General features: G+C 37.7%; 1 protein-coding gene across 6 annotated transcripts in view; it reads right to left on the reverse strand.

The window, feature by feature from the left end:
- fgf13a (fibroblast growth factor 13a) overlaps window positions 1–18,837 on the reverse strand; it is a 125,804-nt gene extending 106,967 nt beyond the window's left edge. The window contains exons 1-3 of one of the 6 annotated variants that reach the window (XM_079892483.1): window positions 13,845–13,872; window positions 13,647–13,747; window positions 12,465–12,645 (exon numbers count right to left, since the gene is read on the reverse strand). In XM_079892483.1, coding sequence (XP_079748609.1) covers window positions 12,465–12,513 — 49 coding nt within the window. In that variant the 5' untranslated portion in view covers window positions 12,514–12,645; window positions 13,647–13,747; window positions 13,845–13,872. Of the gene's footprint in view, window positions 1–12,464; window positions 12,646–12,732; window positions 13,070–13,646; window positions 13,873–18,748 lie in introns of those variants that run through there. The other 5 variants (XM_079892487.1, XM_079892482.1, XM_079892481.1 and 2 more) reach the window with 5 other exon arrangements.
- Between the last annotated feature and the right edge of the window lie 2,393 nt (window positions 18,838–21,230).

Genomic DNA, 21,230 nt, shown 5'->3' on the forward strand with positions numbered 1-21,230 from the left:
CTTCATACCGATATTTATAACTCTGCAGGTAACCAACTACTTGAAGCTACTGCTTTAAGACTTCAAGTTAGAAATTCAGCCAGGAAGTGCCAAGCATTTACCTCCACATTAGTGCTTATGCTTGTCTTGAAGAGTTGCTGGAATTGGTGCCAGACACTAACAGTGCAAATATAGGTAATATTTGCTCTGGCCAGAATGGTGTCAAACTGTGGACAAATGGAGTCTTTATGAAGGCACTCATGCTTCTCTAATCCAGTGGTGGCGTTTCACAAAACCTAAGTTAGGCATAATTCCTTCAGGTCATACAACAAATACATTTCCAAGTGATCATATTATATCTAAACAAATTGTTTCAAAGCTGAAATTTCTGCCAAAGGCCAACTCAAGCAACAGAACTAATGAGCACCATCATAAGCTGTCATTTACCCTGTTTTGTCTGAATGCCAGAGTATGGCAACTGCCATACGCATACGCTGCCCCTGCTCTAATACTAAACAATTTGTAAAAAGAGGCACTGGGAGATTCAAAAAGCTCTTGTAATGAAAAGATGGCTGGATATCAAACAAATCCTCATCTATATATCAGAAACCATCCACATACTGCATTTATAAACTTGTGCATTGGTAAAATGTGCCTTATTTTGTGCCTGAGAGCCTGAATGCCCTAACCCAAGCCATTTTCAGGCTCAAAGAGGTACACCCTGCATATATCACAGATAACCTCCAGCTATTATTCTCCCTCCACTGACTCATAATGCACTTTTCAAGGGGCAGTCTGTATTGTCTCAAGCCCTGTTAGGCTTATTACCTCCCGGTTGTAATTTGGCCAGCTTTAATTTGATCATGATCAGACCAATGACTAATCCTCATCATAGTAAGAGCTATCAGTTAACATGTGACACATATGCACACACACACAGTCATAATCACAGCTATTTGCTTTAACAACCATCTTACTAAACTACTTAAATAGCAGAACTACTTTACACAGACTGGATGGGTGGCATTTTCTTCTCAGTCTTCATCTCTCACACTGTAACAAAAGGACAATTGTGTTGTTAAAGGTACGGGACCCCAGGTCACCTAATTAGTAGATGTGTGACCTCGGTTTGCTCTTCAGCCTTACATTGTCAACAATCGAGAAGTGGAAAAAAGCAGCTGGACCCTAACGGCCAATGGGAATTACCAAAAGCACAGAGTTATTATTATGGACCTCTTTATTGAACTATTGCAGAACAGACAGTTGTTGATTCTGAATCAACATGCACCAATGCTATATTTTCTAAATGTCATAATCATTTGTTAACAAACATGTATTCATTACTTCAATGAGCTCATTGTTTCTGCATTAAATTATTACATTGTTTAAATTAATACATTTTTAGCTAATTGTAACTTTGTATATGTACATTTCTGAAATACTTAACTTAGACAGTTACCTCTGATAACAGAACACTCTAAATTGTAATATGGACTCAGACATTTTCTGTAAAGCTGCTTTGAAACGATGTGTATTTTGAAAAACGCTTTACAAATAAACGTGAATTGAATTGAACAGTAAAATGACCATGGCAGCTGACAGCATGGACAGAAGTGGAGGACTGGTAGTTCCAACCACCTGAGTCAAGAACTTAAAATTACCTTCTTGCCATGTCCATTACTGTCTTACCAGAGAGAACAAAAACAAGGCATCTTGAACCACTACGTACTTGTTGCTTATGAAATGAAAAGACAGACAGTAATTCCCTTAATTTGATAACACTGATATACTTGTCAATCACCGAGTGAGAAACTTGACCGCTAATTCACAAACAAGTTGTCTTCTGTAGGCTTTGCAGCAGAAAATTAAATCCCATTAAGCTGTGCCACGTTCAGGCCCGGGGGAAGTGTAATTAAACAAAACACAATATCCACAGCAGGCTCTGAGACAGAGCAGCCAGCTCAGGGCGTCATTGACACAGGTACATAAATCAACAAGCAGTGATGGTTTTAGGACTGAACCACTGCCGCTATACTTGAAATGTCATGCGTGACCGAGGTAAAATATAAGTCAGTGCAGGTAACACGAATCACTAGAAATCAAGTAGCAAACAGCGTCACAGTAATTTGGCATTTGGTAGTGTTTCTGTAGCTGCAAGGTTTATCCTTGCTCTGGAGAGCAAAAATAAAACTAAACTGCAGGAGTCTGATGAAAGTTTCACTCCCTTACATATACCATGTCTAAGATGTATTATGAATGCACTGCATGACCTTCTCAGAAGCAGCTGAAGGCTGTCTGATGTCTAAGAACTCAAATATGTTTTCAACTAACAGCAATTACCACATTCTCCATTTCAGCCACAAGGTTTTGACGTGCTGAAAGAAACAGCTGAGATTCATGACAAAGCAATTAAGTACAACCCTGACACATGAACTCTTTGTGTGTCTACTGTACATAGTTTGTCTCAGACATGTTCACACCGAGTCCAAGTCTGAGCCTTTTGAAATGAGCCCAAATCAACTTTTAAAATCTTTTGTTTTCTATGTTACAGGTTAGATATAAAAAAACTTTTGCAAAACAAATCATTTTAAATATTTTTTTAAAAAAAAAGTATTTTAAGAGATTTCCTTTATCATGATTATGCAAAATGCACTTTACATTGTGTCTGAACATATGTCAAGGTGTGTAATCAACCGCCCTATTATGGTAAAAATCCACTCACTCCTTGTCAACCATTTTGCACTATCGTCTCTATCGCAGTTAAGCACGCTCACATTGTTGTGCAATGCAGTCACGAAAGCATTTCCATGCGTTTTTAAGTATAACAGTTTAAAAACAAGTGATTTCAAACTGTTGAATCATAGTAAGCAGCAAAAGACTGAGCGTTGTCTGAGAGATGCGCGCACTTGAAGCCGCTGCTAATAAAGCGACTAATTGGGCTTGAACGGTTAAATACACATACTTATGCATCAAAATGACTACGTCTTTGCAAGTAAACACAGTCATTTATCTCTTAAATCAACAAACAGTTGAGAAGAAAAAAAAACACAAGTATATTGGATCCATGCAATTGGTCTTTAAGTGACAGCATCCAAATTTACCTGCTGCAATTATTAATTAAAACAAAAAAGAGAAAATCTCTCACTGCTCTTCACTGAATCACTTAACTTTAATAAGAATAAATGTATATTTAATTTACACAGTGAAGACTATGTAATGTTTTTTAAACATTTGATTACTTTATACAGTGTGTGTAGTACTTATTATTTCTAGTGCTTGAAGTTGTCTTTATTCTATTATAGTTTTGTTCTCCTATATGCTTGTAATTAGTTTCTTTGTTCTTTCTTCATCAGTTTACTTGTCTTCAGTAAGCTTAAGAGTTTTTTTTTTTTTTTTTTACTTGGGCTTGTATTAGTTTTCTTGTGATATTGAAAATGGTGACAAGAATTATGAAATTTCAATGGTATCAAAAAAATTGGTATCATAAAAAACTAATATAAAGCAAAAATACCTATATTGTGATTTATATTGTTATCATGAAAATAAAATTACTCATATTGTGATAGAAGATTGTGTTCATATTGCCCACCCATAGGCTGAACACTGGTATTGACAATTTCTAACATATTTGCTGAGTGAGATTTTTGTTGTTGCCAAAGTATCCGAAGCACAAGCTGTAAAGGCACGCCCTCTTCTGGAAAAGGGGCGGCAAGCAGCAGCTCATTTGCATTTAAAGATACACACATGAAAACAGCATGTTTTTACTCCCACATTTGGGGCATGCTATAATAAATGATCTGTGGGGTATTTTAAGCTGAAACTTCAGACACATTCTTCAGACACATTCAGGGACACCTGAGACTTAAATCTTATAAAAAGGGACATAATGGGTCCCCTTCTAAAAGAGGAAAGTAGGAATCAATAATTTCTTTAACTATCTTTAATACAATTTACTTTTAAACTTAAAAGTTTATTCCTAAGTCGATAATAAAGTCCCCATCATATTGTTCCAAACTTGTATGACTGACTTTCTTCTCCAGAACACAAAAAAACTATTTTGAAGGATGTTGGTAACCATGTTGGTGACCAATGACTTGTATTTATTGTATACAAAAAACACTAAGACTTCTCAAAATATCTTTCGCTCCACAGAAGAAAGTAAGTCAAACAGGTTTGGAATTGACATGAAAGAGAGTAAATACATTTTTTTGGGTGAACTACTCCTTTAAAGTAGTTGACCACCTGCAATTAGTAATTTTATCCCTTAAAACACAATGAAAATGGTTTTGTCTTGACTATGTTATTAAACAATTAACAATGTGCTGTTATTGTTACAAACCACGTTCCCATTCACCATCTCAGAGTCACACAGCTACCTTCTAAAAATCAGCCTCCTTAGAAATGAACATCATAGAAAATCAGTGGAGAAAGACATAAATTCATCATAACATTGTAATATACATCATATACATAATTCACCCGCTGTATTGCTATATGTACCTGATTTGAAGGTGTTCTTGAGCTCACTGTGGAAAAGCCTGCACGTTGACCGGATTGGTTACATGTTTGTGACGGTAGAAAACTGGGCCGGTTTGAGATTGTCTTTGGTACACTGCAGTTTTAAGGAAAAAAATCCTCAGCAATGGTGTTGACTGATGAATTTGCACATGGTTTGTCTTAAAGCATATTAAGACACCACACAGACATATAAACAACATTAAAAACTTGATTTTCAGGACAGGCAACTTGGTAACCTAGGTCTGAGGCTCAGACCAACCTATGGTTTGTGCATACAATCAATATGAAAACTAAACAAAAGGAACAGATTAGCTGTGTCCAAATTCAGAGGCTGCATCCTTTCAAAGGATGCAAACTTCAAAGGCCACACCTTTGAGCATTGTTAACAAAGGAGCGTTGTTAAATGGGACGGCAATTTTTCTTGTCACATAGCAACTGTGAGAGCTGTCGTTGACGAGTGGCAGTAATGTTTGTATTGGACTTTTTAGAAAGTTATATTCAACTGCCTGAAAACAAATAAGGGTTCACAACCTGTCTAAATATGTTCACCTAGGTCCTTCTCAGTACATAATAAAGAGTATAAACTATATAAAATAGCATTTTAGATTTAATTTATCAGCATGACGAGTGTGAGGCGAGCTGACTGACAAGACGATGGCGGAAGATTTGGTTTCAAAGCGAAATGTAAATACGCCTATTTGGCAATATTTTGGATTTAAACCGAATGCTAATAGGGAACCTGCAAATATTAATGAGGCAATCTGTAAACTTTGCCTGATGAAGGTGGCAGTATCCGGAGGTAACAGTTCTATTTTACACACACCTTCAAGCAAACCATAAGAATGAGGCTGCCGTGCCTATTCTTTTAGTTAATAAAGCCATCTTATTAGTTTTGTTAATAAAAGTTATATGTTTAATATAAGCAAGTTTGTCATTGTACTGTTTTGTTGTTGTGTTTTTCATAAAGAATAATAATGAACCCAATGTTCAAGCAATTGCCATTTTTATATATATTTTTTATTTTTACATTTGTATCTATAAGATATTCAAGTAAATTGAAACCCAATACTTACTACTAAGAAAGTATAAGCAATTTCTCTAAAAAGAATCCTGTCATCACCGGCATCCAATGAATTCTGGGGAAAGGTAGGCTGCGAAGGATTCATCTGTTGTATCCTTCAATGCCCAGGATAAAACAAACAGCCTTTGAATGCGGCCTTCGATGGATGCAGCCTCTGAATTGGGACCCAGCAATTGACAATAGTTTGTGGTTGAATCTTGTTCCAAACATTCCATGATGCTACAGTTACTGAAGTACTGTCCTCTAAACTGCCCTACTGTACTTCAAAACTCAGATGGCAACATAAAAAGTGCCTTTGTATATAAATGACACAAAAGCGGCTTATCTTTATATCAACAAATGGCATGAAAATGCATTTCTAAATCTCAAACAATTCCATTCAGACCTGTAATCCAAAATCCTGAATTGTCACGTAATCCCACACCTACAAAAAAATATGTCCCTGAATCCAGCCATTAGTGTAATGAAAGAACCCAACAAATAATACAGATAACTAGATCAGTAAAACATGATTATTTCAGAGATTATGACTCAGCTGAAAATAATACCCGATACACTGTTCTCTAAGAAATCTACAACACACTAAATACAGATAGGAACATAATCAAATACATAATTGCTGAATATCCTGACAATTAAATGCTTTGTTATAACTAAATGGAGGAACTCCGATCTAGGAATATTCCGATTTAAAGGATCTGCAGCAGTGGCCTACATGCACAACACAGAAAGACTGATTGGGTTTTAATCCCCATAAATGCATTGCTGCATAAATCCCATTACAACCATCACTAGGCCACTGCTGTCATCAGTCATTATATGAAAACCCCAGCACAATAGACCATTTAAGGTCACTCACTCTCTTTCTCTCTGCCATTTCTTTCACATCAATAATTTTTTCCTCTTAAATTTGAACTTTTTTGTGAACTCAGCATCGGCAAAAGAGAAATGTACAGCAACCACAGATTATGTTTGTATTATATGATGTTAACAGTATATCACAATAAAATGGATAGAATGTAATAATAATTGGATTTGCCATTGTATCCTTGAAAGCGCAGACTTATAAAATCCTGTGTGCCCTTTACTTCCAGAAGGAATACAGCCAATCAGATAAGTCCTTGCCAGACCAAAAAGCATTGTCCAGTTCTGTGAGCAATATATGCATCAGTGGGCCAACGAGATTGTGGGCCTACACGCTGAGGCTGAGACTGGGAACAGTGAACAGACCATCTGATCTGAGCAATGTGACCTATAATTTATAAATTGCCATCTGAAGCAAAGCTGTTTCCACAGGAACTAAGAGTGTAGCTCAGACCTCCAGTCCCTTCAGCTCTCTGGATTACTGCTCCACTCACATCACCACAAGTATTTGAAGAGTTTAAGGTCACAGCATTTAATTAAGACGCTCACCTGTCAACTTTGTGCTCTACTATGTTTGAAGGTGACATAACCATGATTTGCATGAATATTAATTCCAGCATGAATATGCATCCCACTATGACAAAAAAAAAAAAAGTAAACCATAATGCTGGGTTTAGGCAAATTGCCAAAGCAAGGAGAGGCACTTGAAATTTCATGACTGTTCTCCAAAACAAACAAAAACAAGATTTGCATTATTCTCTTCTTTCTTTTCAGGCATGTTTTGAGGCTGCTGTTATGACAAGCGGTGGGGTCTTGTGAGGAGCTGGAGATCAAGCTAAAGCGAGAAACGGCCGGCCGGCCAATCAGAGAGCACTAATCGTGCTGCTTTCACCAGCACGGCCATCATTTACGAGGTGGAGGGAACAGCTATAGAGACAGGCCCGGGACATTCCGAAACATTTCAGAGAGCAAGGAGGCAATGCAGAGTGACAGCTCTCTAATGCAGATGGAGTCTTGCTCTAGGGCTGCATGTTGAGATTTCTGTCAGCGCTGAGGAAGCTGTAGACTACAATGTGTAGCACTGTCCTGAATCACACTGCCCTTACACAGCCTTTACAAAACACTTACTATACAAACATAAGACACTTCCAAAATGATTACGATTCGTGCAACATAATTTGCTACCTAAATTAAATACTTAAAGGTTCTGTATGTAACTTTTCACTAAAGCATTAAAATACTTTTGCAGATATTTAGGAAACATGCTGAGTTCACATACTCGTTTCTCTGAAAAACACTTCTACAGCCAGTTATTTTACTTTGAAATGTGAGTTCCGTGTTGGAATGTCTGTTTTTGTTTTGGTCTATGTGATCTCGCCCACTGCCAGTTCACCCAATAGTATTTCGACACCCCGGGATGCCAGTTGGCAGGAAACACAGCGTATTGCAGCCAGCAAACAAACTGGGTCAGAGATTGCAGATTCTAACCAAGCGGCAACCTCCCTGTCTCTCTCTTGAAACCAACACGGAAGTGAATTAAACGGCAATTCATCAACTGGCCGCTTGAGGCTCGCTGCAAAAGTGAGTCAAATCTGCATCTCCCCCATGTTGAAATGCCCAACTTTACAGCAGAAAAAAATATGTTTACAGCCTGGAGCAAAAAGTGGCTTTGGTCTCTACAGCTAATTTTGCCCTTCGTGACAACTGTGAGGGGGGTGAATTTTTTTTATAACTCATCCGTTTAAATTATATTAAGCCTTACATTTCTGCATAATTAAGGGTGTGTCCACTTTTGAGTGACAGGTGGATTCCCGCTACTGTGGTCATTAGTCATCATTAGCCGTTTGTCTACTGTCTGTTAGCCGTCACGTTAGGGTTTTTCGCCCATTTTCGTTTATCCGGGAGTGACGCGCTGCCAAGATGGCAACGGTCGGCTACGCCCACTTTAGGCTTCAAAAACGGTCTTCAGAAACCTACGGGTGACGTCACTGACACTACGTCCATATTTTTTTACAGTCTATGATTCTAACCAACCTAAAAAGCCTTGGTATCCATCTAAAAATCTCTATGAACGAGAGCATATTAAAACGCGGATAAATCAATTTACAGTGCATAAGTCTCCTCGGCTTTCATTGTCAATTGCGCTCATTCCTGTTGCGTGTCCTCAAACTGGCAACCCCGCGTGAGCGTCGAGTCTGAGGAGGAAGGGGCGGGGGAAACAACGATCTCCGATATTTTGAATTTGGACTGCAGTACCAATTTCGACCACTAGCTGTCATTCTTACAGACTGCACCTTTAATATAACAATATTGGGTCATTTTGTGATAATGGGGAGTTTGTGCTTGTATTGTTCCACACTAGTAAGCGGTAAAATGTGGAAGCAAACTACCTTTGTTGATGGAGAAAGTTTGGGGTTAATAAGATATTAAGAAAAAAAAAGAAAATAAAAGAAACTTTTATCACAGTTTCCATAACAATTTTAAAGGGGTGGTATAATGCACTTTTCACAAGATGCAAAATAAGTCTTTGATGTCCCCAGAGTGTGTATGTGACGTTTTAGCTCAAAATACCCCACAGATATTTTTATATAGCATGTTAAAAATGTAAATTTTTGAGGGTGAGCAAAAACGCACCGTTTTGTGTCTGGCCCTTTAAATGCAAATGAGCTGCTGCTCCCCGCACAGAGGGCGGAGCTTCAAGGGCTTGCACTCACACAGACATGCACTGAAAATTTCAAAAACTTTTAGCCTTTTATGTTCAAACCGGAGTCAGACCATGATGGAGAGACTCAAGAAGAAGTGACAACATGTAGACATTTCTGAATGGTTAGTTGGTGAATTTATGTAGCTTATGTGTAGTTATCTTATAGTCATTGATTAGCATATTCTATCTTGATAATCTATAAATCGTGTTCCGGGGGCGGGGTTTATGTAAATTTTAGGGTTGGTGATGTCACTAACCCGGGAGGAATGTCGTGTAGTCCCTACCAGCCGTTTGTTGTAGACCTTAAAAAGCGATTTCTTTAAAAGCAAATATCTCCCTTTGCTTTGAACTTTGAGCAATGTAACTTTGCAGATGTTGTTTATGCTCAAACAGCAACATTACACACTAACTAAAGTTAAAAAAGTTAAATCATAATCAACCACCCCTTTAAGCATTAAGCAGCACAACTGTTTTCAACATAATATTTAGACATAATAAGAAATGTTTCTTTAGCAGAGATTTCTGAAGGATCATGTGACATGGAAGACTGGAGAAATGGCTGGTGAAAATTCAGAAAGCAAAAAAATTAACAGAAAGCAGTTATCACAGGCACAATATTACTGTTTTACAGTATTTTTTATCAAATAAATGCAGCCTTGGTGAGAATAAGAGCCTTCTATTAAAAGACATTTCAAAATCCTACCGACCCCAAACTTTTGAACAGTATATTAGTCTGTTGTACTGAATATCATATTAATATTCAACACAACAGCACTCTTGCTTTTGTGAAATGGCTTAAATTATGTAATACTTTATTTCTGGAACTTAAAGCATTTTTGCATTTGAGTGTCAAAATATGTTTCCCCTCACTTTGTGGGAGGCAACATCCAAACAACAAGTTCAAAGTCTGCTGCTTAAAGCTACTGGCAGCATTTAACCTACTGAAACACGGAACTGTACAAAACATCCCTTTATACACGAGACATTCAGCTATTTAATTTACTTAGGTCCAGCAGGTCAGTGAATTTGGATGCTGCAGCAGTCGGGGTGACGCTATGCCAAGAAGATTAGAGCAGGTGTCAGAGCGGGGCACAAAAAATCAGCTTCTGTTGCTTTGTGATTAATGAAGCCTCTCTAAATTATGCTCTGGATGCCTATTGATCTGGCACAGCATCTGACCTGGAGATGAATTCATCTGCAAGAAAATATGAAAGACTCGCAAGCCCTGCTCAGCCAGTCCAGAGCCTGTGGCATTCATCCTCCGGCTAATTAGCCTGTTCCCTTGAGCATTCAGCACCATTGCCCTAAATTACAGTGCAAGGGTAGACTGATATTTATCAAGCCCTAAATAAGACATATATGGTTAAAAATCATAATGGTGTAAATGTTTTGAGCATATAGCTGACATTGTTAAGTTTGAGTTTTTGCCTCTTTTATTAGAGAGATATTGACGAAAAATAAGAGAAAGAGAGAGAGAGAGAAGGGGTGGGGTGGGGGGGGGGGGGGGGATTCGATCTGTGCGCATTTCAGGCCAGATTCAAACTTGCATCGCTAACGTGATCATCACCACAACTCCAATGTGTCAAAAGCTTGCGCACTGTCGCTACACCATGGCACTTTTCCAATAGCCATGCCAACATATTTTTGTGATTTATTTTTGTGAATTAACGACCAAGATTTAAATGAACTGGTTTTAAGTCAAGATTATCAGTTTATGTGACTGAATCAACCTGACATAATTTGGCAACACCAGTCAAAAGCATTTTTTATGGGTAAGTAGAAATAACCTTTAATCCAACAACTGCCCACATCTATTGTTACTGTGAATTTGCTAACCACACAAAGTGTGAATATCTTCACATAGTTTCCTTTGAAAACAAAAATGATCTCAATGGCAACACTGCTCATGCTGATGCAGAGTGCAGAAAACAAAAACTTTCACACATTAAATTCCGGGCAACTAACAAACAGGTGGTGAGAACCCCCAAATTAATGGTATCCTGAAAGTTTTAATGATGTAGAGGCAGCCACTGCAATGTGGCAATGTGTGCAATGTGACAAATAAGATGAAAGCCGACATGCTGAGCAAATGAGTCACGTACAATGCTATGACGAATTCTGCCTAAAACAAAAACAAAAACTAACTCCTGTCGGTTTTCAACAAAGTCTGCTGTACATTTACTATAAACACTTATAATAACAAAATACATGAGGATATGCTAAAATTTCTGTAACATACTGCCAAGATAGCGGTCTATCTGTCCATTTTTTTCTATACGTAAAGAGGGGAATGGATTTCTTTCTCTTATCCTCATGCACATATATAGGCTAAACAATATACAATAAATATACAATGTTAATAAACAAACTTATAAACAATATTTTCCATTAAAATATAAAGCTAATCCCTCATCTTTATTTCTGATCAACATTACATTCATATCAGTAAACCTATGGAATAATTAAATAATTAACTTCACAAAAGACTAAAATATCTATATGACGGAAAGTATACAACGTTTTATTAGGACAAAGTAAGATGGATTCGATTTTGTTAAATATCTTCTAAAGTTGCTTGCTATCAAGTTTGTGTTTTTTAGGCTATTTAACTGTGGGTTTTCTTCAGTCGGAACAAAGGACCACAGCATATTCATGTCGTTGTAAACTGAACTGAAACCCATTGGCAGACATGAACATTTAACGCGCGGATGTTTCTTTGGCAACCCTGTAGCCCCTTTGTCTCCATGGCAATGGCTGGCTGGCCAGTTTACATCCAGCTAAAGCGCGGCTGTTCCATAGACATGCAGAAGCTCCGTTTTACGCAATAGGTCATTTGCGCAGTAGCTACCCAAACAAACGATTAAGCGTCATCACACAGCGCAGACCGTTGCAAATGTGATAAATAGCTTATTTGAATAGTTACTGAAACCTACCGTAAGTGCAAAGAAGAAAACATAAAAGGGACTTTTAACAAAACAAGCATGGTTTTTATTGCAGGCTTCGTTAAAGCGACAGCCCATTAATTCATCTCTAGAATAGACTGAATAAGATGCTGATTTTCAGTCTTTATCAGATGGCAGTTTTTTTCCTACTCGGCGGAACAGCTAATCATTCATTACTTGTGTAATATTGTGGATATATTCTCATAAACGTTTGTCCTAGACCAACGTTTGACATGTATTTTGGCCAATTTCCATTACTGCTTTTATGTTTTCACAATTAAGCAACAATGCAACGAGTGGGAGATGAATGAGCTCACGGTCGCTTTAAACCTGTGATGCACGGTGAGGAATCGAGACGTTTTAAGACTCTTCTTACCCTTTGAAGCATCCTTTTCTTCTTTAGACTTAGCCACTTTTCCGCTCATAGATCCCAGTTTGTATGTATAGATCCCGATTTAGATTAAAATCCGAAATCCTTCAGTCGTGTATACCCACTGTCGCTTTAGAAAATCCTTGGCCAATCCAAAACAAAGGTACCAGGTGAGGAGATAAGAGCTCTGTAAGAAACGCATTATAAATAAACAAAAGTATTATTATTTTATTGTTGTTGTAAAACATCAGAGAGAAAGTGATGGTTCTCGTACCTTCTATCGACATTTATCAACAGCCGTCAATGCAGTTAAACATACAGACAACAGAAGTCGAGTTTACAAAGCGCGTGGATAGTAACAAGTCCGCCAATGTCACAATCAAACGCAGACCTTCACGTAGTGCTCTTTGTTATCAACAAGGTTATCTCACCTTATCTCTTCCACGTTGTCTCCTACATTAATGCACATTGATATAGAAAAACGGCTCCCGCATGAAGCTCGAGGAGGTGAAAATAAGACTAACCCTGGCGAATGAAGCAAACGAGAGAACAAAAAGCGCGAGGGAAGGAGAGGGGCTTCCACCGAGTGTCAGTCGACGTCAGCTGTGACACAGTGGTCGCGAGCGCTGATATAACCCGAGGAACCACCTTTTGATACTGTAACAGAGATGTTCACACATGTACCAGCCTGTTGCCAGCGTTTACAGAAACTAGTTTTGATGTAAAACACGGAATAATGTAGTGTGAGCAACAGGATATTGAGTCAAAACCTAAATAGCACCTACACATGTAAAGGAAATAAAACCACTGATATTCATAACAATGGACGGCTTACGGTAGAACAATTGTTTGTTTGATATTTTCCAGAAAGGTAGGCTGCACTTTGTATGCTATTTCTTGTTTTTAACGATGGTAAAAATTCCAACAGTCCCCGAATTCCACTTCATTTTAGGCCAAATATTGACCTATAAACTGTAAACATTGTTATGCACCATATTTTGAATGTGAATGTACACGTCCATGTTTATGGCTATTTAACAGGCAATAACAATTATTTAATTAATTTGTTTTTAATCTGCGCATCTTTAGAGTTGCCAATCAAACTAAATAAAGTCGAGGCAAGAATGATTTTGTACGGTCTTAAAAGTAGTCCTGACACAGTATCTCAGATAAAAGATTATTTCTTACCTGTTTAATCGATGAAGAGATAGCTGCAAGACCGCTGAGGTAATTCAACCACGAAGTAAAGTTCACGAACTGTAGCCTATTCCTTTGTCCACTTATGACACCTATTGAATAAACATATGTTCGCTTTAAAATGCTGGATTTCTTTGTCCCTGCTAATTTGGAGTTGACAGAAAAACAACACCAGACTCTGTATATCACCTGACGGATTGTAGCCTACTCCTTCGCTGAACTGAGTGGAAACAGAAGGCGATGGTTTAAGGATCCATACTTGCTATTTTTAGCGACAGTTGGACGCCTTTCAACGTTTCATTGACCAGACTTTCTTAAAACGGTTTCAAGAGCTTTAAACTGACAGTACTGGTTTATCATTTGTTAAATCATAATTATTTAAGCAAATTATACAACAAACAAGGGTTATGGAAGACTATTACTTAAATATTCTGAACAAAATTAGTAAAGGTCCCACCTTCAGTATGTAACTGTCTGACCTCACAGTATCTCACAATGTAGAAAAACATTCCAGTAAAAATGTAAAGTTTTGACTGGAGGGGGTGAAATAGACACATCATATTTAGTAGCTGCATTTCCAGCAGAATGAAGTTTACCTCCACAAATAATGATGCCATTTTTAGGTTGCAATCTACAAAGTCACCTTGGAGAATTCAAGAAGATAGCAGGCATAAAAAGAGGCCATCCAAGATGGGTTAAAGGGGTTTATCTGAGCACCGTGTGTATCTTCTGGGTTGCAGTTTGTCAGGCAAGAGCTCACATCATAGCATTTGCTAACATATACAGATTCTGTCAAATCTACAATATTTGAGTTGACAGCTAATGCTTGTTTAATGCATGTTAAAATGGTGTTTTGTGGTGGACAACAATGCTGACAGTTATGGGTATTATTGGAGCTAAATGCTTGAATTATTGCAGTGAGTTATTTACAAAACATTTTGTGTTGGAAGTCTCATGTTCTCACATTGTAATTATTTCTTTTCAAGTCTGTCATCATCCTGCTTATATCACCAGCATTAATGCTGAACACTATGTGCTTATTCAAATAAAATGGAACAATAAATGCTTAGTTTTTATGTACTGAAGAACTACATTTACTGAACAGAATCACTTTATTTTGAATCTTTACGATTAAATATATTTTTTGCAGAATTTATAGATGTTGAATTGTGGTGTACAGTATATTATGTTGACATTTCTTTATCATGACGAGATCTACTACACAATATGTGTACTGTACAACAGTGACATGCGTACACAGTATCTTTGCATGTACATGGTAGTAAGACAGGACTTCAATGTGGATTAATGGCCTCCTCCTCCTTCATTTATATTCATGAGAACTGAGTGATCCATAAGAAATGTCTCTGCTGAGTTTGGTTGCATTAAACAGAGGTACCTATTTCCAAACGGGGAATCAATATTTGCCAATCAGAAGCAAAAGGTCATGGAGGTCAGTGTGCTCCCGATCAATAAAAAATGGGGTCACCAGCTGGAAGACTTGATTAAAACGTCTGTCTGAAAAATTATCTCACTATTCTGCTACTGGCTTGTCAGTTAAGAGTAATTTAGAAGCCCAATAGTATCACTAAAAAAGTGTCAAAATTTGCATTTTTGATTCATTTTTGATGGCATTTTGATAGTAGTAGTAGTAGTAGTAGTGATACTTTATTGATCCTTTGCAGGAAATTATATTGTCACGGCAGCTTTAACACTCAAAAAAACAAAATAAAACAAAAAAACAAGACAACACCATATTTAACAGAACAGATTACTTCTAACCAATCTACAGTTAAACAACAAATAATAATAATAATAATAATACCTGTATAGAATATTCAGTAACAGATGCATATTCAGTACAGAATATTCAATAACAGAAATTAATATAGAATATTCAGTAACATGTGAATATTCATAACACATTAAACATTCTGATGGCCGCTGGTACAAAGGACTTCCTGATACGTTCAGACTTGCACTTTGTTGCAATCAATCTATGGCTGAAGGTGCTCTTGTTGATCACCCCAAGAGCATGGATTGGATGTGAGGAATTGTCCATAATTGATTTTAGCTTAGAGAGTATCCTTTTCTCAGCCACATGCTGGATCATATCAAATTCAGTCCCCACAACCGAGCCTGCTTTCTTTATCAATTTGTTGACTCGATTTAGATCTCCCATGCAAGCACCCTCTCCCCAGCACACCACAGCAAAGAACAGAGCACTTGCCACCACTGTCTGATAGACGTTGCACAGTAAAGGACGGCAGATGTTAAATGACCTCAGCCTTCTTAGAAAATAAAGTCGGCTTTGACCCTTCTTATACACTGTCTCCATGTGGCTCTTCCAGTCCAGCTTATCATCAAGTTGTACGCCGAGATATCTGTGACTGGAGACTATATCCACTTCACTGCCCTGGATGGCGATTGGGATTAACGGTGTCTTCTTCCTCCTCCTAAATTCCACAACCATCTCCTTTGTTTTTGAGATGTTAAGTTGGAGATGGTTGTGGTCACTCCAACCCACAAACTCCTTAATAGTTCTCCTGTACTCCTCCTCCTCACCTCCTTTAATTAGGCCAACAACGACCGTATCGTCTGAAAATTTCTGGAGGAAGCAACTGCCACTATTGTACTGGAAGTCTGCTGTATAGATAGTAAACAGTAACGGGGCCAGCACGGTTCCTTGCGGCACCCCCGTATTACTCAGAATAGTGTTAGAGACACTATTCTGCAGACGCACGTACTGTGGTCTACTGGATAAATAGTTCATACACCATTGGACCAATGATGAATCCAGCTGCATCCTCCTCATCTTCTCACACAGCAGTCGGGGCTGGATCGTATTGAAGGCGCTCGAGAAGTCAAAAAATGTGAGCCTCACGGATGCATCAGGAATGTCCAGATGTGCATAGGTTCTTATTTTCCACCCCTATTATATAAATTACAACATCATGCATTAAATCAACAGACCACTTATTTAACCTTGGTGTGTTGTTGCATTTAATGTCCTAAATGATTTGTTAGGGCCATATTGATTACCGACTAATATAGGTCTTTTAATTACCATCCCATGCTGATGTCTAGAGAGCAGGGTATTGTGTATAATATACACAATACAATTTAATAATGGTAAATTAGATATTGCACATAAAATAGCAGACTTGCCATACTTTACAGAATATTTACTCTGAACAGAATTTGTTCAAATGAAAAAAAATGAAATCCAGAACTGGAAACCTGTGTTGTGTTGTATAGTTTTAGGAAAGATACCTGCCCTAAGTCTTGTTTCAGTTCCTCTACCAATTTCCCTAAACAGTAATAGCAGCTCAATCCTAACTGTCAATCAAACATCCCCCAGTATGATTGTGTCAAAATATGATACATTAAGTCTTTACATGCTTTTAGCTCCAATGTGACTCTCCCACACTGTCCATTGTGCCACTCAGTCGTCACTCAATCAACCTTGTTAAAATAACAGTAGTAATGATTAAGGACTAAGTCAGGGGTGTTGTTTTCCAGAGGTGTCCTTGAAATGCTTTTGAATGGTTGAAGACTGATGAATGGTTAGATTGATGGTATTATGTGGGCAACAATTATCCAAATGTTCATGAAGAAAAGCTCAGCTGTGAACGCTCAGTTATGGGCTGACATTAATGGCAGCTTTTACACAGCCAGCACACTTCAAAGTGACTTTGGTGAACACAAGAATAACTTTTGTAGAAGTTTTTAGCTTTCAAAGAAGTCATACACACTTTTCTGTCTTATTTAATCTGAGTATTTATAAGTTTACTGCTTTAAATAAAGTCTATGAACATCTGAGCTCAAATCAACAAGCTAGTCAATGTGGTCGATCAAATAGATTTTTTTTTTTTTTTTTTTTTACAAACCAAATGTTGGATGACAAAATATGTCATTTGAAAAGTGTTAGCTTTGAGAAGTTATATGGGATTATTCCTAAAATAATTTTCTGGGACAGAGGAAAGTGTTTTAAGAGCAAGTGATTTATGGACTGCTGTTATGCTGAGGTTAGAGGGCTTATTTTGTAAATAGTGCTATGGGTGAGGCTGATAAGGCAGTAATTAACTTACATTTATGATCAGTATTCTGCTACTACAGTAAGACATCATACCTAGAGCAAACACACCAGAGGGTTATATGGCTGACTTTGCAGTATAGATAATTGCCCACCACCCACAAAGGTATTAAATACACAAGAGAGGATATCTCTAATTACCACTGTCTTTGCTGCATCAGCACTTCTTCCAGTACTGTATAGCACACATATGCTAGCAATGACAGGTCCTATTGGGGTTAGGCAACTGTTACAATTGAGGTCAAATGCCTTGACCTGACACCACAATTCTGTCATCCCCTCTGTCTAAAATTGGCACAATAAACCCCATTGGGTTTATGGCTGAAAGTGTCATTACTCATTAAGGCCCCGATATACTCACAGCAAAGGTCTTTTTCGTTCTTCGTTTAAGGGTAAAAAGAAGTTTGAAATACCTTTGGAGCCCCAGAGTGCACCTACATATTGCGTAATCGCCATGGACCAAGGGTAGTTCCAAAGTGTTTACCAGCTGAAGCGAAGTTTTCCAGAAAGTTGCTTGAAGTATATTACGGCCTTAAACCTTTGGAGATCTACTGCTTTCTGGCAGTGATCAACCCTTGGTATATGTATATTTACCATAACATCTTTTTATCTTACATTGCTGTTATCCAAAAGGTGTAAAAAGGTGGAGATAGATGTAAGATAACCTTGTTTCTGCAACAACTTTCAGCATGTTTCCTACAACAATGTCTGACGTTTACGTTTTAAGAGTCGTGAGACAGTCACATAAACCACACGAAATGTGATTTGAATAGGATTTCAAACCACGCAACCACACACAAACCACGTATTTCATGTGATTCGCACTTGCTCAATCTGATAGGATTTCAATATGCACAAAAATCAGATTTAGACTGTGTCTGAATAGCTTTAAGAAATAAAGAAAGGCCAGGGCAGAAACACATTTTTTTCTGTCAATTAGTTAACCTGAGCGTGACACATGAAATATCCCCTGGCATGAACAGGCATGGCTCCCTACCTTTCTCTATCTCCCTCTTGTCTCTTCCTCTGTACTCCTCCATCTCCGCCGCAGAGTTCTGTTTAACCTTCCATGGGTAAACATTTGGCTTTATTGTAGGCCTGTCCTGGAGGGTTTGGAGCTGAGGAGCTCTGGCCTGACTGATCCCCAGAAAACTTGTCCAAACAGCAGAGCTGCAGAGGACTGGAAAAACACACTCGGGAAGAAACTAGAGGAAGAAAAAGATTCTGTGATATTTTGTTAGGCACAATGTGAACTTTTCTTCATGATAATGAATGAACAAAGTATGCGCGATTGTCTTGTTTTGGCATTTGATGAATCCCAGAGGTCTGAGAACATTCTTAAATTTTAACAGCTTAGCAGAATATCATATTGTGAGAAATGTGTCAAATGTGGGGAGGAGATTTTACGTGTAATGTGGAAAGAACATTATCTGCCCACTGCAGTCCAAAAATTAGTCCTGCATTTAAAAATGTTTGGAAACTTGTGAATTGGGTCATCATAGAATTACATGGGAGCCATGACACTGATTTTAGGCATTTGTGCTTCACTAGCTGCTGATTGTGGAGGTGGGATAATCGTAGTGTAATGCCAATGACCCCCCATAAATTAATTTAGATAGGGTCGACAAATTAACTGTGAGAATTAATTAGAAGGAAATAATAGTCCCAAAAAAAGTTTTAGTGATACATTTTTAAAAGTACATCCAATATCCCTTCCAAAATTCCAATATGATGAAGCACTGCTAGTCTGTAGATTGAGAGAGAGAGAGAGAGAGAGAGAGAGAGAGAGAGAGAGAGAGAGAGAGAGAGAGAGACAGAGAGAGAGAGAAAGAAAGTCAAAAGAAATGTGTTTACGGTTTTGAGCACACATAAAGTGGCTATTTCTTTTCATCCTCCTACTAAATATCAAGCAGATTGTTTAAATGTCAGATGCTTAGATTGGGCCGAGCTGGAGTGGTGCACTGGGGCCGTGGGTGTGAAGCATTACCCTTTCAGACTCACAGAAAGACTGTGCTAATTAACAGAGGTGCACTCGAACAAATACCAGATTAATGTCAATGGCCACGTCCAGGAGACTATATAAGGCATGGGCAGATTCTTCAAACCTGCCGTTGTTCCATTTATAACTGCAGTACTGCACCCACAGGAAGGGAGGAAGGGACTTACGTTATACTTTATACTTTATAGGGAGTTACTTAACTCACAAAGGGAGTCGGGAGTGTTACGTGTGATTTAATGGTGGAAAGGGAGACAGATGTTAGAGCCAGCAGCAGTAAATGCCCCCAGACTCACCTTCAGAAAATAAATGGGATGCTTACATGTCTAGCATTAGCGATTAGACAATCATTCATTAGTCACAATCCAAATTGATTAAACACACTGAAACATCACTAACATGATTAAATATCTAATATGGGGACAGATACTATATTTTCCCCCACATTTTGTCAAATGAACAACCAGTGCTACTGTACCTTAATATATTAGGTTGCACCTGATTCTCAGGTCAAAGAATATAAGTGAGATGTGGGCTTTGTTTTTAGGCCATTGATATAAAAATATTAAATTTTTATTTATTAATTTTAAATTGTATTAAAAAAAATGGTGTCAAATTGCATCATTTAAAACATTATTCTTAAATTATGTAATTTGCTATTTGAAATATTATATTATAATTTGAACATTTTTAAAAGTTTTATAAGTTTTAAAATTGAATAAGTTTAAACATTAAGTTCAAAACATAAGTTCAAAACATTAATGAATACTACAAAAGTATATAAACAACACTAAAATAACACTGATAACAACAGGGTTAAATAATTTATTCTTCTTTATTTAATTTATTCAATATATTTATTTTACAGTACCTGATTTTTTTTTTTATAATCCTGAGATTACTTCCTCTAAGTGGATAGAGGGTTAGTTCAGAAGCAGAAATCAAGACTTGTAGCCCAGTGCATGACCCAAAGGAGGGCAGAGTTCTGTAAATGATTCTTCAATAAAATGATATATCATTTGCATAAATAATAGCTTTGGTTCATAATGCCACTATGATTGAAAACACACCCACACACACTCCCCTGTAGCAGGGTAAACACACTGTGTGGAGTGACTGATGTCCGTATAGCGCTTTCAGAGAGGGAGGAAAAAAGTAAGGACTTAGATGGTGAGTCAATGCTAATCCAGAGATTGTGGTGCATGTGTGATGTGAAGGTTATTCTCAGACAGTCTGCTATTCTTAGGCTGTCTGCATTCGTCTGAGATGGTGCAAAGTTTATTTTTCTCTCTTTCTTCCAAAAACGTACAAAGCAAAGTGAAGTAATTACAACCTTTCTCAGTCTTCACTTTGCTGTTTCCTGTTGGTGTGATGTTTCTCTGTTCTCACTGCTCACTGTGATGTTCACTGCTATATCTGTGGTCTGGCCTGCTGCCTCGCCGTCTCTGGAGAATAATCAATCTCACTAAAGGAAGAAATTCAT

The sequence above is a fragment of the Squalius cephalus genome, assembly GCF_949319135.1.
Source record: "Squalius cephalus genome assembly, chromosome: 14".
NCBI classification, from domain to species: domain Eukaryota; kingdom Metazoa; phylum Chordata; class Actinopteri; order Cypriniformes; family Leuciscidae; genus Squalius; species Squalius cephalus.